At 42.7% G+C, this 26,455-nt stretch overlaps 2 protein-coding genes across 3 annotated transcripts; one reads left to right on the forward strand and one right to left on the reverse strand.

The window, feature by feature from the left end:
* Positions 1-1,517: 1,517 nt before the first annotated feature.
* ttc17 (tetratricopeptide repeat domain 17) lies at positions 1,518-22,958 on the reverse strand. The gene is made up of 25 exons (XM_058088982.2): positions 22,742-22,958; positions 22,205-22,294; positions 21,846-22,015; positions 21,434-21,545; positions 20,868-20,999; positions 20,617-20,726; positions 20,374-20,521; positions 15,768-15,907; positions 15,367-15,527; positions 14,416-14,528; positions 14,173-14,325; positions 11,391-11,506; positions 11,114-11,270; positions 10,926-10,997; positions 9,456-9,680; positions 8,925-9,144; positions 7,489-7,608; positions 6,360-6,646; positions 6,117-6,270; positions 5,873-5,993; positions 5,471-5,630; positions 5,278-5,361; positions 3,461-3,580; positions 2,491-2,634; positions 1,518-2,402 (listed from the first exon to the last, which is right to left on the reverse strand). The coding sequence occupies exons 1-25, from the start codon at positions 22,910-22,912 to the stop codon at positions 2,271-2,273; spliced, it is 3,612 nt and encodes a 1,203-aa protein (XP_057944965.2). The 5' UTR covers positions 22,913-22,958; the 3' UTR covers positions 1,518-2,270.
* traf6 (TNF receptor-associated factor 6) lies at positions 22,923-26,145 on the forward strand. Of its 2 annotated transcripts, none has more exons than XM_058088987.2 (8): positions 22,923-23,067; positions 23,426-23,754; positions 23,838-23,988; positions 24,202-24,360; positions 24,464-24,535; positions 24,713-24,790; positions 24,888-25,199; positions 25,285-26,145. In XM_058088987.2, the coding sequence occupies exons 1-8, from the start codon at positions 23,008-23,010 to the stop codon at positions 25,879-25,881; spliced, it is 1,758 nt and encodes a 585-aa protein (XP_057944970.2). In that variant the 5' UTR covers positions 22,923-23,007; the 3' UTR covers positions 25,882-26,145. The 2 variants fall into 2 exon arrangements, with proteins under 2 accessions (XP_057944970.2, XP_057944971.2); XM_058088988.2 differs by lacking the exon at positions 22,923-23,067 and adding an exon at positions 23,074-23,230.
* Positions 26,146-26,455: the final 310 nt, after the last annotated feature.

A 26,455-nucleotide genomic window follows, 5' to 3' on the forward strand; every position in this document is an offset into this window, starting at 1 on the left:
AGACCGAGGGTCGGAAATGAAAACCGAATGAAACCAAGGCTTCTGACTGTACTGTGGTCAGTGAGTGCAAGACAATCTTGGGCAAGAATATAATTTGTATTCTTGTCTGAGGTGTTGGGAACCAAGGACTATGATTTCATTTTTATCTGACTTTGACAGTAAAAAGTTTGGATCTATTGGATCTCTACCTGGAGTTTGGACAGCTGATAAGTTTGGTCAGGTTTCATTTATAAGTACAGTTTTATGTCATCGGCATAGCTGTGGAAATTAATGGGGTGCTTTCGACTGATCTTGCCTCAGGGGACATATAAAGGCTGAACAATACAGGTCCTAGTACGGAACCCTGCGGGATGCCATGACTGACCTTCACCTTCTGGATTCTTTATTACTAATGGATACAAACTACAGTTGATCTGACAAATAGGACTGAAAGCATTTAAAGGCAGTTCCTTTTCAGTGAGTCATGTCACCATTTCCATCTTGGAGGAGCTCCTCACCAGAATGGCGAGAAATCACACAAGATAAACAAACGGTGCGCAATGGTGGACTGGTGTCTGAGGAAAATACACCATGAACAGATACCCTGTTTATTACCACGGTCAAAGGGAAAGCTGTGCCAAGTAAGAAAAATGTGTATTTTCGATTCAAATGCTAAACGTTGTGTTGTTCAATCAACAGACGTATGTTCAGTTAATGCTTTACATTGTCGTGCTGTTCAATCTTTTCGGTGAATAAGTCACTACTATATCCATCCATCCATTTTCTATACCTTTTATCCTCACTAGGGTCGCGGGTATGCTGGAGCCTATGCCAGCCGTCTTTGGGTGAGCGGAGGGGTAGACATTGGACTGGTCACCAGCCAATCACAGGGCACATATAGACAAACAACCATTCACACTCACATTCATACCAATGGACAATTTGGAATCGCCAATTAACCTAGCATGCATGTTTTTGGAATGTGGGACGAAACCGGAGTACCCGGAGAAAGGAGAAAACCCAAACATGCACAGGGAGAACATGTAAACCCCACACAGATGCCCAAATGCCCTGACTGTGGGACCAACATACTAACCACTAGGCCACCATCTTTGTTTTCACAGTATTGCTGCTTGTGGTCTGGTGAAAATATGCTGCAAAAAATCCACAATTTTTGTATACCCATTGTCCTCATTAGGGTCCTAAAATGAAGCCTATGAAATTATTTATGCATTTGATTCACCCTATTTATCACTTTATTGAGATCTTATTATTGTAAGCCACTTACCATACTGTGAGGTAACCTGAGATTCCCAGCCCTACCCCCAATGCTCTACCTCCAACGGCTGCCACGTAAATTGAGTTTGAGGCACCTGGTCTAGAAGTTTGCAGAATAAAGGCTGATAGTGCCACCCTGTGGTCAGTTGAAAATTGTAAAATCAGGTTTACGAGCAAGTGTTCATTGAGAAGTCCAAGTAGCAAAATAGTTTTTACGTTTGAAGGCTGGGTGCTTTTGATTGTTCCAGGGAGATAGAAATGATGCAAAGCCAACGCTATGAAATCCACATTTGGCCTTTAATACTGTACAGTTCATACAGATTCCACGTGCGAATGTTCTTAGTGGAGGGTCAGAAGAAAATCTTTTGCGGCTGATGATTACCTTTAGAAGCAAATATAGCATTCTAGCATAATTACTGTAATTTCCCTATTTTTTCATGAAATTAGGTTGGAGGAAAATCAGGCTCTAGGTCCCGTATAAATAGGAATGATGACAAAAGTGCAAAAATATAAGTATTTCCGGCCATTTTATGATCCAAAAGAATTAGGGCATACGTTTTCCAAACTTATGTGACCTCTGAGTATGTTCTGTACCATTTCAGCAGTCACTTAATTATAACCTTTCCAATTAAAATGTATTAAAATAATTTAAAACACAGCACTCTGTCTTCTGGCCACACAATTCACACATTTCAGTATGTGTATATTCTCCATGAATCTAGTACAATATTCTGCTTTTCCCTTTATTTTAGATGCCAACTCTTGCACGGATATTAAGATGTCATCACCAACAGTGGCTATTTGGAAGACTTTTCATCCCTTCCATGTTCATAGAATGTGATTATTATAGCATTATACTTGAGTTATATGAGATGCTTTAGTGTTACAAATAACTGTTGGGGCAGATACATGTCATGTATCTTTTACTGGGCTGGTAATGACGTTGTCTTGCCTGGATGTTTGTGTGTTCTGTATCTATTGTGTGCATGACCGTTGGCTCTTTGTTTGCTGGTTTAAGGATGGCGACGTTCCCTCTTGGTGAGCAGGTAACACTGAATGGTTCTCAGTCGGTCTTTGGCAGGTGCAAACTCTGGCTGCAGCTTCAACGTCGACTCGTACCAGTGCATTGCTTTCTCAAACTCCTCCTGCCATCAAGAAACACAAAAACCATGTGTTTGTGCACGCTTTTCACCTCATGCATGGAGGAAAAACAATGACGAGTATGCAAGTTACCATTGCTATGTAGACGTTGGCAAGTGTGAAGTGGTTGACTACAAAGTGTGGAGCAATTTCTACTGCCATGCGAGCAACAGTAAGAGCATCCTCCCACAGCCGAGCATTCTGGAAGATGTTGGCAAGGCTGATAAGGGGCACATCCTGGTACACAGAAAACCAACAATAAGATTTAATTGATTATGTTAGAGGAAAATTGAGCAATCATTTGAGCAAGAAAAATACAATAGATCTATGCTTTTCTATTAAAAACGTACTTGAGATGCCCTTAAAGATGTCTAATATTGACACTCTAATCAATCCTGGGCTATACTGCTATTCCTCGGCACTACTGTACATACCATCCATTTACTTGAGCTTCACAATTATACCCTGACACAACACAAACAGCTCACTCACGGTGCAACCAAAAATAACATAAGTAATACATGTGGAAAACACAATGTAACTGCACACTGATTATGAAGGTATTTGCATAAACCCTTATACAATAATGGTAATGGTTTAATTGCATTTGAACATGCATACACGTTACAATAATTCAATTCACTGTTCCACATGTCCAAATCGAGAAGGAAGAAGCAAAACTTATTTATGAATGCTAAAATTGTTTTACTTGTACATTACTGTGTAAGTGTTCATTTTGATACCAGAGTAGTCTGTGTGGTACAGTTATATTGTGTGTTACACATGTTACTTGGTGTGTTATTTGATCGGATTTTACCACAAATCACAAATTTGTCAACATGTGGTGTTGTGTATGCCAAACTGCAAATATGCAGAGATCCATGTAATTCTTTTTAATTTATTTCTCAATATGCAACCATTGTGTCCCTTTTTGATTCATAAACTTGGTCAGTAAGTGGCACCCAAAATAATGCTTTCACCAATGATAACAGTAAAAGCAAGCGACTTTGGAAGAGGTGATAATGCCACATTAACTGCAGATAAAAGAACAGGGAACACAAACCTTCATGTGATAGGGGGCATAGTTGAGGGCCTGTCGCAGACAGTCGATAGCCCTCTTCCCTTGACCTTTCACTCTCCAGTAAAGTGCAGCCATACTGGACAATACCCATGATGTCTGGTTCTACAGGGGACAGACAAGTGAAAATCATGTCTGGCAATTAGCTAGTCTGCCATGGCCAACAATGTCAGCCCAAAAGTGCCATTTAAAAATAATTATCACGTTACAAAAATACTGAAAAAGACTGAATCAATTTAATTAAAAAAAACTTTAGAGAAATGGGGCTGCATGGACCACAGAGTGGTTAGCGCACAGACCTCACAGCTAGGAGACCCGAGTTCAATCCCACCCTCTGCCATCTCTAGGTGGTGTTTGCATGTTCTCCCTGTGGGTTTTCTCCGGGGACTCCGGTTTCCTCCCATGTTCCAAAAACATGCTAGGTTAATTGGCGATTCCAAATTGTCCATTAGGTATGAATGTCAGTGTGAATGGTTGTTTGTCTATATGTGCCCTGTGATTGGCTGGCCACCAGTCCAGAGTGTACCCTGCCTCTCGCCCGAAGACAGCTGGGATAGGCTCCAGCACCCTCTGCGACCCTCGCGAGGATAAGCGGTAGAAAATGAATGAATGAACTTTAAAGAGAATAGAATTACAGTTTGTACTTGCAAGGTTTAGCTTGGATAAAATTAAATACCCCGTATGTGAAAAGTATGGGGTCAGTCCCCACTCAGTGACGGCGTCAAAGTGAGAGTGAAGTGTGGCACTATATGTGCAATATTATTGATGAGTCTAGGCTGTAGTCTGCCTTTCACCCCAAAGTCAGCTGGGATAGGTTTCGGATACTTATGACCATGAAGAGGATACGCAGTAGAAAATGAATGAATGATGGATGGTTGTAATGCTACATCCACCAATGATGACGAAATGACGGCGGAAACAACAAACAAACAATGGACTCAACACACATAACACTACTTACAAACATACAGTATGTGTTCCACAAGCGCTACATGTAAAGCACCTATTTTTTAATGTTGTGGCTTTGCCCTCCCTCTGATGCCTGTCATTTGAAAAAAATTTAATTTTTGAAAAATCTGTTGATTCACTATTCTCTCCACCTGATGGACACGTTTGCACTTCCCTGGCTGAGAAGAGCGTAGAAGCAGGGAGAAGATACTGAAGGCAGTAACCCGCCCCACCGCATACCTAGTTCCCAGCTGGAATGCTCAATGATGCCACCTGCTGTTCAAATAAAAACATTCCCATACATAAAATACAGTCATTCATTCATTCATTCTCTACCGCTTATCCTCACGAGGGTTGCGGGGGTGCTGGAGCCTATCCCAGCTGTCTTCAGGCGAGAGGCGGGGTACACCCTAGACTGGTCGCCAGCACATAGAGACAAACAATCATTCACACTCACATTCATACCAATGGACAATTTGGAATCACCAATTATTTGTCACCTAACCTAACCTAATTGGATTTCCCGGAGAAAACCCACGCAAGCACGGGGAGAAAATGCAAACTCCACACAGAAGATGCCCGTGGGTGGAATCGAACCCAGGTCTCCTAGCTGTGTGGCCAGCGCGCTAACCACTCAAACACCGTGCAATATATCGTCTCTAGTTGTGGATGTTACCAAACAAAGTGCATTTTAAACCTTAGAAGCACCAAACTGCAAATCTGAGCACAGATAATCCTTCCTCCTGATTAAATACAGCACGGCTGAACAACACAAAGGAAACTTAATCGGTATTTAAATGTATTGTGATTTGTTTTTAGACTTAAATTCTCACTCACTCACTCTCAGTGCTTACCTTCTCCAATACTTTAGCGATGCGAGTCCCCACCTGCTCAAAAGACTGAGGAGAGAACTTCTCTTTACCAAGGTTTTGTAGAACCTGAAGGCAGTGATTAACATAATATATATTATTATATTTGTTTAATTTGTATTGAGGTATCCAAAACATAATTTTGTGTAGTGTTTGATCTGTGCTTAGCCGACACTACCTCACGCAGCTGACTCTCTCCTGTGTAGTGGATGGCGGCTCTATTGGCCATGCCTGCAAGGTGGTCGAGGGTGTGCATACTGGCAGCGAGGTTTGCATTGCATAAAGGCTCCACAGCTGGCTCCTGGAGTGGGGTGGCAAAATCTATATGCTCTGTGATGCTAGAGAAATGAGGCAATGATGTGGAAATCATTTGTCAAATCATTGACCAAAATTATAGATACTACTAGGCCAGGCCAGTTGAAAATAGACAATCATAATATTACTTCTATTACAAAATCACAATTTGAGCCAGAGCCTATCACAATTAATGCATGATAAGCATGTTTGTAGAATGTGGCAAGAAAGCCGAGTACCCAGAGTAAACCAACACAAGCACACACATTACATGACAGATACTTACTCAATGTTCTTGGCTGACACAGCCAACCAGGTGCTTGCTACAGTAGTTAGATCAACCCTTCGTGTCCGCTGACACTCCTCCGGCCCTGGCCAGCCCAGACTTGAGTAGTCCCTCCAGCGGCCTGTCCAGAGCAAAGCAAGACACCAAGATGTCAACTTCAGCTGGTAAGACGACACCCACGTTTCAGTGTTTGCTCCTTAGCTGCTCTGGTATATGTTCAGCAGGTGCCAGGGCTATTGGGTACCTGCAGGACCTGGTGATGGGATAGTTGGCCCACTGATCTCCAAAACAGAATGGCCAACAGGCAATGGCTCCCCACTCTGGCTATCATCAGAAATGGCCACATTCTCTGTCCCATCCACCTTTGACTTTCTTACTCTCTTTACTTGAAAAGTGATCTGGTAAAGAATAACAAAACATAAGACAGGACAAACAATTGCATATTCTAAATGGTCTTATTGCTATGTAGAGTGATATATAATGTTACCCATTCTGAACCCTCATCATCCTCGCAGTTTCCAAAGCAGGGACCCCCACCACCACGGGCCCCCATCACGCGGTCATTCTTAAGCACCCGGATTCCACGCAGGTCGCCTCTTTTTCCACCAACATCCAAAGCCCCCTCGAAAGCTCCCATCAGGTCTTCCTTCAGCTGCCACTCCTCTTCACCTTCCAGTCCTCCATCTCCAAGCGGAGGGGTTCTTCCTGAGGTGGTGCGAGCAGCCTGTTGTTTTCCCGCCACCTCACCAGACCCATTTGTGTCCAAGACAACCTCTGTATCAATACAAGAGACCAAAAGATTGTGATCATGGAAAGATGATACTGCCTTTAAGATACAATATGAGATCCTTTATGGGTTTCTGGGCAAGACAGTATTTTTTTTTTTTAATAGGAACTTTGATTTTGTATGGCAAAGGCACACCACACAATGTCCTCAACAATAACAGAATGCTGAATCCAGTAGAAAGCCTACAGGAGTGGGCTCCTTCATACGTAGAGCTAAGAGATGGTACACAAAGTGGACGGAGTGTTTCCTAAATCACATGTAAAGTAGAAGGGGGAAGGAGGAATAACTGCACAGAACACAGACTATAGTCATGGTATCAGATATATAGAAGAGAACATATAGTAAATACACACATTGTATTTAAATACACACTGTGTATTTACGTATGTACATAAAATGACAAAACTGACAAACTAAATACATGATCATCGAATGACAACAAAATAAATATGCAACATTAAATTCAGAATATTAACAACTATTTAAAGAGCAGTGCCGCAAGGCATGATGGGAGATCGAGCTGCGGCTTCTGAACGGCTCACACGTTCATTCTAATTTTGATTTCAGTACCTTTTCAAAGCATTTCAGTTTCACTTCAGCTTTTCAGAATTCACACATTCTATCACCTCGTTACAAATGCACTTGTTTGCCTCTAATCTGTCTGAGGCGGGGCCAAAAACAACTGTGCTGTCACATGAAACCCAGCAATCAGGAGGAAATGTAATTGTTATATGGCGTAATTGTTATATGAGTTTCAAACTGACAATATATACATTTTTTTGTTCCCACAGTATGCCAGACAAAAAACAAGTGTCGATCATATTCTTACTTTCAAAGAGCAAAGAGTCTTCGATGGATGAGAATGAGGATGCATCCTGCTTTTCTTCACCGCCCTCCCACTCTTCCAGCTGTATAATGAGGTCATCCTGAGGCTCGCAAGAACCCCCCTCTGGAGCAACACAAATGGAAGTATTGGCATTACAGCCTTGGTTCCCAAGTGGGGTAAACGTACCCCACTTGTCAGAGGGAGTACATATACAAAAATCAAAGACAATTAGCACCTAACATCTCAATTACGACTGCGGGTGAAGGCCTCACGGCGCAAGGAGAACAAAGCAGGAAGAAGACCGAGCATGAAGTTGTCAATTGCTCTGTGTGCATCATATGAACAAATAAGCAAGTTTGATGATTATTTTGTGCATTAAGAGTGTTTAATCATGAAGATTTTATGTATTGGTTGTGAAAAGAATCACTGCATTAGACATTTTACAGTGTTCGCTTGCTACATCGCACTTCACCTTTGCAGAATTCTTTGCTGATATAACTGCAAATTTGCATGTTTTTTATACAGTTATGAGCATGCATTGTGTTCTGCATCCTTGTGGTGTGTTAGAGCATTCTATCGGTGCTTTTTTGTATGTGTCTGTTATTGTATTTGTTACTGCTACCAGTAGAGGGTGTTATATACTCACATGTGAGTGCAGCTGTTTGGTGCATTCTGTGTGGCGAATACTACTGTGAATGGCAAGTGTGGGTGAAAGTGGACTCGTCGCCAGCCAATCACAGGGCACATATAGACAAACAACCATTCACACTCACATTCATACCTATGGACAATGTGGAGTCGCCAATTAACCTAGCATGTTCTTGGAATGTGGGAGGAAACCGGAGTACCCGGAGAAAACCCACGTATGCACGGGGAGAACATGCAAACTCCACACAGAGATGGCCGAGGGTGGGATTGAACTTGGGTCTCTATATAAGAATATAATATATAATAATATATAGAATATTAGTAGAATTTTCTTATAGAATTATTTGTGTATTAAAGTATATTTTATTTGGTTAGAGCTATTTCCATCAGCTTTAAATTATTGTGTGGTAAAATGTCTCCACTTCCAAATGCTTTTCATTTCACTCCCACTGATATGAATAAAGAAGTAAGTGTATTGTCTCTGTTAACTTCAAAAGTGTGAAATACTACTTCTTCCTCACAGCCACTCTTGCAGCTTCAAGTTAAGAGAATTGGAGCTTTCTTAGGGTAAATTAAGTGAAGCGGAAAAAAAACAGAGACAAATCATGGCTCATTTGGTTCACTGGTGAAAAAGTAACCCATAACATAGAATTTCAAAATGGTAAATGCCTGCTAGATGACAAGGTAACATACAATAGAAAATATGGGAAAGCATTTAACATGTTTGCTTATTCGTTTGAAAGAAGACAACTATTCCTTACAAACTAAGTCTTTGTATCATAGTTACTCACGTGAGCAGGACTGTTGATTTGAGAGATTGTAATGGAATGGGTAGAACTGCAGGCAACGCAGAAGAGGTATGCTGGCACGGCACTGTTCACAGCCAGCAAAGGATGAGGAAGAAGCGGAGGAGGAAACGGCTTTGTCCAGGGTGTGGCGAAACAAGGTCAAAGCTCCAGTCACATTGCCCTGTGCCAACTGCAAGCTCACCTGGCTGAGGACAACGTGAGGCTGAAGAGCGGAACAGGGGAAACCGTTGGAATACACAGCAAGTTTAGTAATGTGTACACACAATATCCCAATGTAAAATTGAAGTCTCCTATAGGCCTCAAAATAATAAAACAATGATCCTAATGATACATTTTTTAAAGTGTGAGTGAAATATAATATTTTTATGCTGTATTAAATCAATTCTGTGTAAATTGTTATGTGCAATGCACAGGCATAGGGCTTTTGACATTTTTAGCAGAATGGTTACAACAATCAGGGATTGTTGACTAAAAACGGTGACTTCAGGATTCAAACAAAGTATGTGCCCCTACCTCAGTTGCATTGTGAGCCAAGGCTTCCTCCAGCAGTGTTTGTGCGTGGGTGATCAATCCATAATGTAGCAGCAGGTTAGCGGCATTGGTGAGGGGCAAATGGCGGTGGGAAGGCGGGGCTGAGATCAACATGTGGCGCAGGCACTGAAGGGCACGGCTACCATTTCCCTGGGCCCGCCAGAATAACGAGGCCTCATTGTGGACCTGCCAGTTGGATATTGTGTCCTATACAAAAAAGACCCTTCTCAGTGTCGCAATAATTGCCTTCAGATAGTTTGAGCTGAGTTATTAGAGGCGGTGATCGGTCATAAGTTAGGTGTGTATGGCATATATACAAGTACAAACGTAAACATAAAAAGGTCAGTGATGATGAACTGTAACTGTGGCCTATTGCACAAAACTAGAATAAGGGATTAAGATGGCATATTGTGGTTATCCTGGTTCAAATTATCTGTGATCCGGTTGCCCAAAAGTGGGACAGTGGAAAGTGCAATGTATTCTGACATTAGTTATCATGGAGATTTATTTGGCAGTGTGACTCCAAACCAGGCAAAGGTCCAGGATCAACTTCATCTCATCCCTTATCTCAATCACCCTTATCTCATGCATCATCAGAAATGGAAGCCAATAATTAATCCACAGCCCACTACACATTATCATTATTGTTTGTTGCATTACAAAGTTGTAACCTAAACGTAAAATGAGCAAAGGAGTGTTAGAGCTGGGTAAAACGCTATGCTGACGTGACATACGGTCTGATTTAAATTTGTGACAAAGTCGCATAAAGTAACATTGCTGAATTTAACACGCCATTAGATAAAATACAGTACAAATAAAATATAAATAAAATACAGTCACGGGTGAATGCAAGGAAGAAAATACCCTTCTAATAGCGTAGAAAGCAGCAGTGTTGTTCTAGATCCCGCTGTTAATGATAATTAATGATGATGGCTGTGTTTGCGTGAGAGATGAGGAAGAGTATCACAAGAGGATTAGACATTTTGATGAGCCTGTTAGGTATCGTAGAGACAGGGATCTGACCATTTCTGAGCCTGGTGATTTCAAAATATGCACATTAGATGGGTGAATGTACTTGCATACTTTTAGGGCAAACTCCCAAACTACTGATGATTTTTCTCTTTTGCAGTACACATTTTTTACTAACCATTTTTAAGCTACAACCGTAGCAATAGTAATAGTAATAGTAATATCAAAAGTAAATAATTTAAAAATAAAACAAATGTGGCCAAATGGATTAAAACAATTAACATACTTTAGGCAGTTCAATTAAGTTAACTTTTTACATTAATCAACATTTTCACTCAAATTTTACGTGTTAACAGCCTCCTTAACTCCTAATAATTGGTATCAGTCCTGAACAACCCAATTTATCGATCTGTAGCTTGAATCCCAGTTTTGTGCAATAGGCCCCAGGTCACAATTCTGGCATAGTATGGGAACCTAGCGTACTTGTTTCAATGCTTCTGCAATTCGAGAACCAATCTCCTCCAATGTCCAACCACCACTGTGTGACTGCAATATCTGTAATCAAACACAATGCCAATTTTGGGTAAACTTTTACACTGCTGAAAAATACAATGAACTTCTAGAATGTTTATTCATAAAAAATACACACACAAATTAAAGCATACACATACCTGGGAGGCAAAGGGATCTGGCAGTGATTTTTCTTCCAGAAGCCAGTCTAGTGAAGTAGGCAGAAAGGCAGAATTTTCTTGGTAGACAGGACCACAGACTGGCAGGGCCAGTGCCTGAGGAGGGCTATGCCTCTGATAGAGGAAAGTTGCTTCCGAGCTGAATGTACACAGAGAGAATTAAAATATTCTCTACAGTTTACTATTATGTTTTATGAAAAACTTTTGAGGCACAGCAATCTACCCACAAAATATCCCAAAACCGTAAATGTGTTCTTGCCTCTGGCTCTTGGTTTCATGTAAAAGGTGGTATGTTGGTAGCAGGTGCACAGGAGGAACACTTGGGTATTCACTGATGCAGTCTGTCCTCTGCGGCCACAACATCCTCTGCACATCCTACAAATAAATAAATAAAAATAATTCAAATAGAATTTCTTTGTAATACAATATACAATTTAGGCACCTGCCTACTTTTGTTTAAATATTATTGCACACTTTCTGTAAATCATATAAAACTTAATTTCACTTCTCATCTATCACTGTGTTTGCCTGCTATAAGATATACTGTATTTAACTGAAATTAACTCAAACCAGTGATATATAAAGAAAAAATTGAAAATTATCAGGGGTGCCCAAACTTTTTCATACCACTTAAGACCAGTTGTAAAATTGCTAGATTGTGCATATTGCACAATTGGACCTTAATGAGGTTTTAAGTAGAAAAAGCAAAAAAAGTGAGGCTATACCTTCAATGATATGCTAACATTTGTAGCTACACTTTGCCAAAATCGCTATTGTTAGCGGACAACACACATAGCTAGTGTGTGTGCTTCATGGGTCATGGCTTTCAGTGTCGAAGCAGGAACTCGGTGAAAGATACAGTTTGAGGGTTATCTCCCCAAATGCAGTGCCTAGCTCTGGTGGACAGCAAGCTAAGTGAGAAATTTTAGGGGTGTCACAAGATCTCACAAGGCTGAAAACAAGATTCTTGTTCAGACAAAAAATGTCTCATGAGCACTCAGCCTGGGGTGATAACACATCCAATAAATAATAATAATAACAATAATAACAAAATAGATCATTTTACTGGCCTCAATATACAATATATTTCTATGCATTTTAAAATATTTTAGTAATCATAGTAATGTTAAAATCTCGTGAACTGAGTTTCTTGTAACACCCCTCAAATTTCAATTTCTATTTCTTATGAATGAATTCTACAAAAGATAATATATATATATATTTTTTTTTTTGTGTCCCGTCCAGCCATTGGGGCAGATAGTATTGTTGAACTAAATGCCCTTACATGCTAAACAGATTTGCTCTGTGTCAGAGCAAAGACAGTAGAGAGAGAGAGAGAGACAAAAACAGCAGCAACAACAATTCCCATAACAACAACAGTGACAAACAGAACTGCATGAGTTAAATGTCAATGATGGCTAAGGGTCACAATGGAGATGATATCACTGAAATGAAACAGTCAAACTTACCTGTATGGTAGAGTGGCCAGACGAAAGCCACTCCTTATTAAAAGGAACATGGCAGCCCGTCTGGAATTTGCCAAAAAGCACCTGAATGACTCTCAGACCATGAGAAACAAAATTCTCTGGTCTGATGGCTTTCGTCTGGCCACTCTACCATACAGGCCTGATTGGTGGATTGCTGCAGAGATGGTTGTCCTTCTGGAAGGCTCTCCTCTCTCCACAGAGGAACGCTGGAGCTCTGACAGAGTGACCATCGGGGCCTTGGTCACCTCCCTGACTAAGGCCCTTCTTCCCCGATCGCTCAGTTTTAGAAGGCTGGCCAGCTCTAGGAAGAGTCCTGGTGGTTCCAAATGTCTTCCATTTACGAATAATGGAGGCCACTGTGCTCATTGGGACCTTCAAAGCAGCAGAAATTTTTCTGTATCCTTCCCCAGATTTGTGCCTCAAAACAATCCTGTCTCGCAGGTCTACAGACAGTTCTTTTGACTTCATGCTTGGTGTTTGTGCTCTGACATGCACAGTCAACTGTGGGACCTTATATAGACAGTTATTATATTTCCAAATCATGTCCAATCAACTGAATTTACTGCAGGTGGACTCCAATTAAGCTGTAGAAAGATCTCAAGGATGATCAGTGGAAAAAAGATGCACCTGAGCTCAATTTTGAGCTTCATGGCAAAGGCTGTGAATACTTATGTAAATGTGATTTTTTTGTTTTCTATTTTTAATAAATTCAAAACCTGTCATAAAAACCCTTTTTTCACATTGTCATAATGGAGTATTTTGTGTAGAATTTTGAGGTAAGAGATTAATTTAATTCAGTTTGGAATGAGGCTGTAAGATGACAAAATGTAGAAAAAGTGAAGCGCTGTGAATACTTTCCGGATGCACTGTATATGTGTGTAACTGTGCTCATATGCGTGAATGCGTGTGTGTGAATGTGTAATTGTCACCGAGAATGACAAAAGTAAAAGGGACTGCCTTCTACCACCCAGTAAACCCCACCCCGCGCAACCAGGTCAAGCCCTCACTGCTAGAGATCCACCGGCCCCGTGGGTGCGGGCAAAGCCAGGGCCGACTCCCCAAGACTCGCCCCCGAAGCATCCCCCCGGAGAGACCAGCAAGGGGCCATGGAGGAGCAATCCCAACCAGCAACAGGGCGCCAGCAGGCCAGAGGAGAGCCACACCCCCGAGACCAGCAGGAGACCATACCCCACTAGGGCAGAAGGGCATCGAGGGTGCCCCCGCCAACCGGTGGGAGCCCGCCCACAGTCGGAGATGCCGCCCCCCGCCCCCCCAGGAAGCGGAACCTGGCCCGCCGCAGGTAACCCCAGACCGCCGACACAGGACCGCCCCGGCCGAGACAGAAGAGGCGTGGACCCACTGCCTCATGAAGGACCAGGCGGCAGAGATGGAACACAATGACACACAGAGATGCCAAAGGGTGGAACAAACTCAGGTCTCCTAGCTGTGTGGGTTGCACAATAACCACTCGACCACCATGCAGCCATATACCCACATTGTAAAAAAAAAAAGGGAAAAAGGAATACAAACAACAATCCATTGTAGTTCTCTTACCTGTGTATAATCATGACGGCTGCCCCACAGTGCAGCAACAGGGTCCTGGTTGCCTGACACTGAAGGATGGAGCAGAGGGCTGTGTGTTGTCTGGTTTGAACTGCGATCGGACACAATTGCCACACTGGATGCTACGGATATCTCTTCTCCAAACTACAAAGAAAAAGAAAACAAAGCAAATAAAACCACAATTGAATCCTCCCTCCCGCCTTTTGATACAATTTCATGTCATGAAGGACTTACTTGAACATAATGGACATTTTCAAACAGGTCACCACGGTGATAGCGCACAGGCAAGTCAAAGGGGCATTGGAGGCTACGCTGCTGTTTACCCAGTCGACAGATTTGATGGTTTCCTGGGCCACAAAATTAAAAAATTAACATTCATATGAAAGCAAAGGTCTGTGTCAAAACAGTTTTTGTCCACCAAAAATGGGCTTACTGTAAATTGTGGATGATAAGCAGCTACTATTTTCACATGCTTTGAAACCTGCGCCTTAAACAATGCAGCATCTAATTTATGGCTTAAAGAACTACAGTTCCCATGATGTTTGGAGTGAAGATTCAGGTATTAGTGAAGTGGATGCTAATATCACGTTTTGAGGTCTTATGCAGCAATCCTGTGTTGATTTGAAAAATCTTAAGTAAGTTTGGCTGTCAACCAGTCCAGGGTGTACCCCGACTCACGCCCAAAGACAGCTGAGATAGGCTCCAGCACCCCCGCAGCCCGAGTGAGAATAAGCAGTAGAAAATTAATGGATGAAAGTTTGTATATAATTACTACAGCTTCTGCTTGGACTGCAGAAGTTGTTTAACGCAGATGAAAAAAAAGCATCCCACATCTCACTGGAGCTAACCAGTGATGCTGGGAACACCAAGTGCAGGTAGGATTGCAAGGTTTACAGTGTGTAGTTCTGTGTAAAAATCTCATGTTACAACATGGAAACGTGCAGCTTATTGACAAGTGCGGCCTATGTATATATAGTATATGTACAATTTTTTTCGTCTTCAAATTTGATAGGTGTGACTTATATTCAGGTGCGCTCAATAGTCTGGAATTTACAGTACTCATGGAGTATAAAAATAGTATAAATCTTGGTCTCCTATGTTCCATGAATATGTCCTTCCTTTAAATCCAGCTTGAAATTCAAGAGACCCATCCCTGTAACTGTCACACTAATACTGGCATCTTACCAAGCTGGGCTTCTTTGGCCATCTGGGTCTCATGAATAATGTTGTGCAAGATCTGCTCTTCCTGCAAAAGCTTGTGTTTGTCTAGTGCCTCCTGTTGGCGAAGGTAGTGGTCATGCTGCTTCTGATACTCCTTCAGCTCATTCAGGGTTCGTTGTAGGGATCTACACATGAAAAAACAATGTAGAAACATATTGCAAGGAACAACATCATTATCATCAGCAGCTCTCTTAAAATTCTACACATCAATGAAAAACGGCCGATAGAAAAAGGGGAGGAGAAGATCTGTTTAAAATTGTTCTGAAACAGACACAAGTCAGGCAGTTTTGCAGTCATATGATAATGCAAAAATAAGGTTGAATTTTGCTGTTCATCTACCTCATCCCTGATTGGGATGTGTGTACCTGTGCTGGGCTTCTAGGCGCTGCTCAAGCTTTTGCTGGCAGAGCACGGCATGCTTCCTCCTCAGGGCCAACTCAAAGCCTGGCTGGGCCTGTAATGCTTGCTCATAACACAACACTGAGTGGTTGTATTCCCCAAGCATCTGGAAGGATAGAGAATGTGGAGACATACAAATAATTCATATTGTTTGAATTGGTTTTATTGTTAAAAAACAAACTTTAAATTAAAAAATACAAACAAGGTCAAAGTATATGGAGCTAAAGGGAATTATATCATTGCATTTTATCTGGCCATTTTAGAATATGCCGAGGATGTATCATGTTGCAGAAGCTTTTTAAAACTGACTCAGGGTCTCTCTTTCAAGTCAAATTTAAGACCATTTTACATTCATATTGTCAAAAAAGTATAATGAAGGAAAATTACTTAGTAAGTAATAACGTAAAGTATATAAATTCTGGGTGTAATGACTCGTTTTAATAACAATTAGATTCATGGTTGCCGATACGATTCAAGGACGACACTCCATCCATCCATCCATTTTCCTCCGCTTATCCGGGTCGCGAGGGCAGACGTCTCAGCAGGGAAGCCCAGACTTCCCGGTCCTCGGCCACCTCCTCCAGCTCCACCGGGAGGACACCAAGGCGTTCCCAGGCCAGCTGTGAGACATAATCCCTCCAGTGTGTCCAGACTAGATGCCCAAGCCACCTCAACTGACTCCTCTCGATGTGAAGGAGAAGCGGCTCTATTCTGAGCCCCTCCCGGATGGCTGAGCTCCTCACCCTATCTCTTAGGGTGAGTCCAGCTACCCTACGGAGGAAACTCATTTTAGCCGCCTGTATCCGCGATCTCATTCTTTCATGACCCAAAGCTCATGACCATAGGTGAGGGTGGGAACATAGATCGACCGGTAAATTGAGAGCTTTGCCTTCCGACACAGCTCTTTTTTCACCACGATGGTCCGGTATTACTGCCGCGGATGCGCCGATCCGTCTTTTGACCTCACGCTACCACCTTCCCTCACTCGTGAACAAGACACCGAGATACTTAAACTCCTCCACCTGGAGTAGGACTTCATTCCCAACCTAGAGGGAACACGCCACCCTTTTCCGACTGAGAACCATGGCCTCTGATTTGGAGGTACTGAGTCTCATCCCAGAAGCTTCACACAGATATAAACCGCCCCAGTAAACTCTGAAGGTTGCAGCCCGAAGAGGCCATAAGCACCACATCATCTGCAAATATCAGAGATGAGATTCTAACGCCTCCGAACCAGACTAGAAATTCTGAACATGAAAATTGTGAACAGAATCGGTGACAAAGGGCAGCCTTGGCGAAGGCCATCGTTCACCGGAAACAAGCTCCACTTACTACTGGCAATGCGAACCAGGCTCCTGCCCCGTTTGTACAAGGACCGGATAGCACGTAGCGCCACCAACCCCGTACTCCCGGAGCACCCCCCCAGAGGACGCCGCGAGGGACATGGTCGTATGCCTTTTCCAAGTCTACAAAGCACATGTAGACTGGTTGGGCAAACTCCTATGGACTCTTAAGCACCCTCGTGAGGGTGTAGAGCTGGTCCAGAGTTCCACGACCAGGACGGAAACCACATTGGACCTCTTGTAGCCGAGGAATCAACTTTCCCAGGGAGGCTGAGGAGTGTGACCCTGTATCCTATCCCTGTAGTTGGAACACACCCTCCGGTCACCCTTCTTAAAGAGGGGACCACCACCCCGGTCTACTGTTCCTGACTTCCACGCAATGTTGAAGAGACATGCCAGCCAAGACAGTCCCTCAACATCCAGAGCCTTGAGGAATTCCGGGCGGAACTCGTCCACCCCTGGAGCTTTGCCACTGAGGAGCGTTTTGACCACCCCAGATACCTCAGCCACGGTGATGGCACTGTCCACGTATGTGTCCTCAGACTCTGCTTCCTCTATGGAGGGTATGTCAGTGGGATTGAGAAGGGCCTCGAAGTATTCCTTCCACCGTCCGACAACATCCCCAGTCGAGGTCCATAAGCCCCCATTCCCACTGTAAACACTGTGGACTGGGCGCTTCCATTTTCTGAGGCGCGGATAGTTTGCCAGACCCTCTTCAAGGCCGACCGAAAGTCATGCTGCATGGCCTCACCAAATTCCTCCCACACCCAAGTTTTTTCCTCGACAACCGCTGAATCCCCGTGCCGTTTGGCCTGACGGTACTTGTCAGCTGCTTCAGGAGTCCCACAAGCCATCCACGCTCAATAGGACTCCTTCTTCAGCTTGACGGTGGTCCTGGCCTGTGGTGTGTACACCATCGGGTTCGGGGCCTGCCGCCACGACTGGCACCGACCGCCTTGCGGCCGCACCTCCAGTGAGTTGCCTCAGCAATGGAGGCACGGAATATGGCCCATTTGGACTCAATACCCCGGTCCTCCCCCGGGATGCAGGTTAAGCTCTGCTGGAGGTGAGAGTTGAAGATTCGACGAACGGGAGACTCTGCCAAACATTCCCAGCACACCCTAACTACTCGTTTGGGTCTCGTAGGTCTGTCCAGCATCCTCCCCCGCCATCTAATCCGACTCATCACCAGGTGGAGATCAGTTGACAGCTTACATGTGGACGCAGGTCTGATGATGCGACTACAAAGTCGATCATAGACCTGCGGCCTAGGGTGTCCTGGTGCCAAGTGCACTTATGGGCATCCCTATGTTCCAACATGGTGTTAGTTATGGCCAAACTGCGGTTCGCACAGAAGTCCAGTAACATCACACCACACGGGTTCAGATTAGGGAGGCCGTTCCTCCCAATCACGCCCCTCCGGGTCACACTGTGATTGCCCACATGGGCGTTGAAGTCTCCCAGTAGAACGACGGAGTCACCACCTGGGGTGCTCTCCAGCACCCCCTGATACTCTGAGCTGCTGTTTGGCGCATACGCACAAACGACAGTCAGGACCCTTTCCCCAGCCCAAAGGCATAGGGAAATGACCCTCTCGCCACCTCTCCCCTGCAGCAACTCCAGAGTAGAACAAGGTCCAGCCGCTCTCGAGGAGTTTGGTTCCAGAACCCAAAGTGTGGGTCGAGGTATGTCCGACTATATCTAGTCGGAATGTCTCAACCTCTCGCACAAGTTCAGGCTCTTTCCCCACCAGAGAAGTGACATTCCATGTGCCAAGAACCAGATTTGGCCGCCGTAGACCAGGTCGCCCAGGCACCCACCCTTGACCGCCACCCAACACACAATGCACCGGACCTTTATGCTTGCCCCCTGAGGTGGTGGGTCTACGAGGGGCTCTACATTCAAGGATGACACTGGTTTGTTTAAAACAATATAATCCGAAACATTTATTGCTTATGCGTACTTAAGCGTATGTTATGACCTGGACATGCCACACTGGATGATGACGTCACTAAGCGTCACTGCTACTGGGCAGTAAACTACGGTATAGAGGTGCCCAAAATGTCCTAACTTTGCATATTATCCCCATTAATGCAACTATTCCCGATTTGGCTGTTTGATATGTTACGGTTTGATACTTTGCCCGATACAAAAAAATGTACCTTTCCTTTTTAAATTAAAATTTTATAGCAAACATTTTTCTCACCTTAAAGGTACGGCACCATATCACACACACAAGAAAATCACCATGTAATAAGAATATATGTGGTGCACTGTTATCAGCAGAGTTAAAATACCCCCACCTAAAAAAATCTCACAAAATCAAAGCTATAACATACCAACCATCTTCTGGGGTACATTGAGAATTTATGCCAGGAGAAGGTTATGGTATATCAAAACATGTCCTCACACTCATTGTCTGGCATACATTCACAGCAGCATACAGTATCAAACAAAAAACAGGTCAACAGCAATAAAAGTAGCCATTGCCTGGTCGATCTCTTTTGCACTCTTTGAATTATGTGCCAATGGCTGGTTTTCACATTCAGGTGGGTGTGTAAATGCATCAGTGTAAATGCGTTGTCATGTTTGTTGAATTAATTAAAACTGCATATTGTTCAATACTGGGGTCACGGTACTGTAGGCAGGAGACCCATTCATTCACTGCACCGTTGTTTACACTCGAGAGCAGCTGTTAACTTTGAGCTAAACACCACTTCTCTACGCCAAGCAACCGGAGAGATACGGATGAGGAGAGGCTGCTGAGCAGGAATGAACAGCGGAAAAGCCAGTATCAAGACCGTAGAAACCATGAATACTGTCTGTCATCATGAGGAACTGGAGGAGATCGAAGGGCTAACACGGCTGCAGAGAGACTACCGTGAGTACAGCGTGATTAAGATTGAAGATTATAGTATACTTTTATTTATTTAAAAAAAGAGAATGTACTATTTTATTTCAGCTGCTATTTTTCCAAAATATTTTTTTACATTTTAATAAAACAGTTTTGCAAGCATTTGGCTTTGACTTTTTTTTTTTTTAAACCCAGTTTGTAGAGAAAATATTGGGATATACATGGTATATCAATAATCAACCTAAATATACTGCGATATGAGTTTTGGTCCATATCGCCCTGCCCTACATTCAGTGTAAAGCTCTTTTTTTAGATATAGATATATATTAGACACTTACTGTTTTAATACTGTAATGTAACTTCTTTTCAACTTACAGCATAAATGTTGCCCAAAGTGTAGTGGCCAGTAAACAGGTCAGAGGTTAGGTCCAGGGCTGCATGAGCTAGAATAGCAGCATCTGCTGAGAAATGGGCGCGGTGCAGGATGTTGGCCATATTAACCAGGGCTATATCCTTCTGCTGCCTGATAACACATACATAAAAGTGAGAGAATATGAGCATATGTGGGAGCTCTCATACAAACACCCTGCAGGGACCATTTGATGAGGCTGTCACTACCTTGGTGAGAAGTGCAGAGCACGCACCACACAGTCCATTGCCCTCTGAGGCTCGTTCTTCATGCGCCAATAGAATGAAGCCATGTTGTACAGTACCCATGATGATGAATTCTGCGACGCAAATACATATATTTCTATTGATTCAGCTGACTTACTGTGTGGACCTCCTTCAAAAAATGCTTGTGTAGGAAAAGTGCAAATTCTATATATTTAAAAAAAATTACAGATAAGATACAGGGATACAGAGCTTACCTTCAGTAATGCCTGATGAATGTGATGGCCCACCACATCTATACTGTGGCCTAGTTTATGTGACAAGGAGCTAAAAATTGGATCCTCCTTTGACAACAATGGGGAGGTAAGATTTGCCCTCTCTTGAACACCCTACAATATACCATAGTGACAATACAGACAGGAAAAGGAAACATGTTACGCAATCAGGCAGAAAGAAAGTCAATAACCATTTCAAACAAATACCACATCCAAAATACATACAGTATAAATAAAAGAAAATCTGAAACCGAAACAATTGTTTGTGTTCACAAAATGTACATATAATAGCAAGATTTCTATGTTGAGAAATTATTGTGTACTTGGTGGCAGTAGAATCCAATAGAAATGTCTTTGCATGCAGGTAGAGAAGAAAATTCAATTAGAAATTCAATTCAATTCAAATTCATTCCTTTTTCTTTTGATTAGACAAGAAAACAAACTAATTTCTTAGGGTTGGGGTTGTCAAAAAATATTTTAGAACCAGCTGAAAAGTATTTAACTATTTAAGGATTTCACACAGACCGCTCATGTATACAGGTACTCACCCTGAGATGTTGGAAGGCATGGATACTATAAGGTAGCTGTAACACTCTTGCACAGTCTGGCTTTTCTAGATCTGGAGGCAGAGCTGACAGTGAATCCACATAGTCTTCAGGACTAGAGAAAATAAAAGGGTAAGACAATTACTGAAATGCATGAATAAAATTGTTAATGAAATCAACAACAAAAGGTCACTATGATGACTTGCAATTTCAAGAGAAACAATAAAGGATAACAAATAACATTGAAATAACATACACTACTTCAAAAGTGTGATTTTAAGATTGACACTATTGTTTGAACCAACTCAGTCACAATAGTACATTGTGTATGACTTAAATGGTGCACTGAGGATAGAATCGTCATTTCTTAACACGTTTTCTGTGAAAGAGCAAATACTTTCCTTATTAGACTTACCAAATGTCTTTACTCTCTAGGGAGATGTAAGTGCCATCATACAAGTCGAGGTCCCCCAAGGGTACTTTGGCCAGAATGCAGTCTGCATCCTCTTTGTAGTGCCGCTGCTCCAGGCCTGTGTCCCTGTCCTCATTCTCCTCAATGTGAATCTTCTGTGCCACAAGCTGCTTCTGCTCAAAAATAATACAAGACAAGTGTGACGAAAATGGTAGTACAAGAAACAAACACTAATAATACTAATGGTAGCACTTGATGACTTGATTCTGATAAGACTACATGGTTAGTTTTCAACTTTCTAAACTGTAACTACAGAATTTTACAGGGACAACATATTTTACCCAGAGCCAACAATGCCTTACCTCCAACTTCTTGAGGTAGTTAACGCGGGACTCTTGTCTCATGAAGATCACCACGTCATGCGGATGCTTGAGATTCAAAGGTGAATCAACCTGGAACAGATGTAGTGCGATGTGGAAAGGTTACTCAAACCCTCAATCAGACACCTGGTTAAAGTTTAAGCAAAATACTATCCGTAGCTATGTAAAGATCTAGCAAGCTCATTTTAAATCGGTTGGAAAAATAACTCAAAACGTAATTGAAAATCATTACGCTTAACTCAATTTAGGATTAACTTGAGTAGATAGCAATATAAGTGACGCTGACATGGGCCCGATATGTTTTGGTCATCTTGACCTCGCTCCCCTATGATATGCGTTTCCGTTTCTTCTATTATATTTCGCCTATTCCAAAGATGGAAAATAGGTCAAAAACAATCTATGTGCCACAACACATAGATTATCAAAACCATAACAAAATTACTACTGCCAATGCTAACTGAGATAGCACTAGAAGCTAGCCACCTAATACAAGCGATACACCCTCAATAGCTGTCATACTTGCTGTTGTATTTTTCCGTCCTCCGTGACAACCCAGTGGGTCGTCGCTCCTCCGGAATCCACTAGCAGTATACAGAAGAGGATGAAAATCTTCCCTCGAAAAAAGGTATTTTCCGAACAGCTGACTCGACACGGAAAGGAGTGCGGACAAATTTCCCTGGTGTCCGCCATTTTTTCTGTCTCCTTAGCGCTGTGGTAACAGTGAGCGCCCTCCGACCACACGATGGCGATCATTTGCTGTCCAAGGAGGAAATAAAACACGTGACATGTATGATTGGAAAGACAGGAAATGCTGTAGACACGAAAACTTCCTCCACTTACTCGAGGTGATATTTTTTAACATGGAATATATATGTTATTGTTTGTTGTAAGTGTCTTGTACAGTTGCGCACCACTGCTAAACGCTGTAATGGCTAGAATAAATAATTGAAAATCGTGTTTAGTTGTCCTCATGTACTGTGGGGTTAAACTTCCGCATAAAGGGGCTTGGTAAGTTTTTCCAAATAGACGTTTTTATTTAATGAACAAGTATAGCTTTACTTGAAGCGGATCTGAGTGTACAAATAAACATTGAACAATCAAAATCTAAAACAGACACCTTACAAACACTCGCTAGTTCTATCATAAGTTGACATAGCAAATTTTTACGCGAGTGTTTTCCTATTGTTGTGTCGTCTTCTTCAGATGGCTCGCTCTGATAGTCATAAAGCAAGTTTGGAAGAGGACTGTTATCTTGGAGCTGTTGGTGGCCAGCTGTCCAGTTGTGCCTTGGCGATGCTGGAAAAGGAACGGGAATCCATACACAGCCCATCCGAGAGCCCTGGCACCCTAATGAACAGCAGCACCTCCACCAGTCTCCAGTCAGCTGTTCTTGTGCAAGGCTATGATGTGGAGTTTGACCCACCACTTGAGAGTAAATACGAGTGTCCCATTTGTCTCATGGCACTCAGGAATGCCATTCAAACACCCTGTGGACACCGTTTCTGCAAGAGCTGCATTGAGAAGTCTATTCGGTAGGCTCTTGTGGCACTAATGAAAATTGTTGATAAATAACAAAAATGTTAACTTGATGATTATTTTCATTACTGTGATACAGGGATACAGGACAGAGGTGCCCAGTGGATAATGAAATGTTGTTAGAAGACCAGCTCTTTCCTGATAACTTTGCCAAAAGGGAAATTCTTTCCCTCACTGTCCGCTGTCCAAATGCTGGATGTACTGACAAAATGGAGCTTCGACATTTAGAGGTCAGAAATAATGCTTTTTTTTTTCTTTAGCTCAAAGAAACGCCATTAAGTTGTGTTTATAAAACAGCAATCTGCTTGCTGTCTTAGTTCCTCATGTATACAATGAGTTGTCTAAGCTTAAGTAAGATTTCACAGGAGGAACAAAACAACAGAATACTTTTGAGCAGTGATGTTATTTTATTCTCATCAACACGTTTCCATTCTTTTTTCCAGAATCATTTGGCACTGTGTCCATTTGCAACCATCTCCTGCCCACAGTGCCAACAGTCTGTGAGAAAAACCTACATAGAGACACACAAAACCATCGAGTGTCCAAGGAGACCCATGACATGCCCAGACTGTGTTGCAAGCTTTGTATACGAGGAAAAGGAGGTACTACTGACTTTTTGCGAGTTCACTCTTGCTCCATTTTCCACATCACCTAACAGTAACTCTTCATTCCTCTTCCATTAATTTGGTTTGGTTGATCTTTTAGCTTCATGAGCAGCAGTGTCCCTTTGCTAACATCAAGTGCCAGTACTGTGAGCTGGATCTCATCAGAGATCAGGTAAGTGAATATCTCATTAGTATGAATGTCTGTTTGATTCCCAGCTGTAATGTGGTCAAGTTCACATTCACAAGATTCAGACCCTAAATAAATATGTTCATGCTGTTAAGTAATAACCGCATGAACATGATGAGGTGGTGCTTGTAAGTTGGAAAATTGAAAGCTTTTATTTTACAGATGGACTCTCATTGTGATACAGATTGCCCTAAAGCCCCAATTGCCTGCACCTTTAGCCCCTTTGGATGTAAGGAAAGGGTAGGTGATCTGGTGCCAAAGGAGTTTGATTTTTAGGTATGCATTTGTGCCACGACTTCCCGTCTTTTAACAACATATTATATGAAATGCTTTCCAGATGCAGCGCCACAACCTGGCTCAGCACATGCAAGATTTCACACAGATGCACATGCGTTACATGGCAGAGTACTTGAGAAGCCTTACTCTTAACGGTACAGCACCAAAATCTCTTTATACCTTTGGATCTACCGTTTCATCGGAGGATCAAGGAGCTGCAGCGTCCACATCTTGTCGAGGAGCTGCAAGTTGTAGCAGCAGTTGTGCACCATGTCAGCATAGTGAAGAGGTGCTTCGGATCCGGGAAATGGACGGACGATTAGTGAAACAGGACCACCAGCTCCGTGAGCTCATCATTTTAAATGATACTCGGGTATATATATTTTGCACTGAAAACAGATGGCTTGGTGACAAATCTATAAGCTTATACTTATAGCTTCATTCTAATCATTCCACAGGCAGGGCAGCTCACTGAGCTTCAGCGAAAGGTGTCAACGCTGGAGGAGACCGTGAAGGAGCTGGAGGCACAGCAATGTCATGGCATCTTCATCTGGCGCCTCCGAGCTTTTTCTACCCACCTCCGCAACCAAGAAGCAGGCCTACCGGTCGTTGAACACAGCCCAGGATTCTACACCGGCCGGCCAGGCTACAAACTGTGTCTGCGCTTGCACCTACAGACTCCCAACGCCCCCCGCTGCTCCAACTACATCTCCCTCTTTGTTCACACCATGCAAGGAGCTTTTGATGGACAACTTACCTGGCCCTTTCAGGGCACTATCCGTCTGGCCATCCTGGACCAGGGCCCTGACGCGCAGCACCACATGGAGGTGATGGAGACCAAGCCAGACCTTCAAGCCTTCCAGAAGCCTACCATTCCGCGCAACCCCAAAGGTTTTGGCTATGTGACATTTTTGCACCTGCATCAGCTGAGTCAACGAGCATTTGTGAAGGATGACACTCTTCTCATCCGCTGCGAGGTCACACCACGTTTTGACATGTTCCACCGCGAAGGACCCTCGGTGCAGCCGAGAGGACCTGAAGCATCCCGGGACTAAATTGCGTAGTTACAAGTGAGCAAATAGGCTAGTATTTATTATCACCAGCTTTTAAATGTCTTTGAATGATTTAAATGCAGTCTTATTTCAATAAGTTTTGAAATATTCTGCCTGTTCGCATATCTTTCAACAAGCTTACATGTTCATGTTGTATGAATAGAAATATGGTCATTGACGCAGGGTTCCTATGCAAGTTTGGAATTTGATTTAATAAATTTCCAGGTCTGGAAAAGTACAGAAAATGGAAACTCCAGTTTGACAGAATTGTCATGTTTCCAATGTGGCTGCCAGCGTTCTTGTGTTGTAAAAGATACAATTATGAATAACTAAAGGGGAAAAAAAAAGATGGATCAGTTTTTGTCAGACAATTGCTAAGGAAGCTTAGATGTTTCCTAGCTATAATCTCCTGGAAATTATCTGGTAATATTTTATATATTATTTATGTTATGTATGTCCTTATGTCCATATATATACGTGTGTATATATATATATATTATTAACCGTTCAGACCATAATTTGTTTATATGACACTAGGGCTGCAACTGTTGAGTTCCCAGTTAGGCCCCAGATGGAC

This window comes from Doryrhamphus excisus, linkage group LG13, assembly GCF_037039965.1.
Source record: "Doryrhamphus excisus strain RoL-2023G ecotype Guam linkage group LG13, RoL_Dexc_Guam_v1.1, whole genome shotgun sequence".
Taxonomy (NCBI): Eukaryota; Metazoa; Chordata; class Actinopteri; order Syngnathiformes; family Syngnathidae; genus Doryrhamphus; species Doryrhamphus excisus.

Coding starts and splice junctions, on each gene's coding strand:
- ttc17 (XM_058088982.2), bottom strand. CDS start 22,912: ATGGCGGACACCAGGGAAATTTGTCCGCACTCCTTTCCGTGTCGAGTC. Junction 22,016..22,204: donor ACTACCTCAAGAAGTTGGAG/GTAAGGCATTGT, acceptor ATTTTTGAGCAG/AAGCAGCTTGTGGCACAGAA. Junction 6,271..6,359: donor ATGATGAGGGTTCAGAATGG/GTAACATTATAT, acceptor ATTCTTTACCAG/ATCACTTTTCAAGTAAAGAG.
- traf6 (XM_058088987.2), top strand. CDS start 23,008: ATGTATGATTGGAAAGACAGGAAATGCTGTAGACACGAAAACTTCCTC. Junction 23,068..23,425: donor ACTTCCTCCACTTACTCGAG/GTGATATTTTTT, acceptor CGTCTTCTTCAG/ATGGCTCGCTCTGATAGTCA. Junction 23,755..23,837: donor TGCATTGAGAAGTCTATTCG/GTAGGCTCTTGT, acceptor ACTGTGATACAG/GGATACAGGACAGAGGTGCC.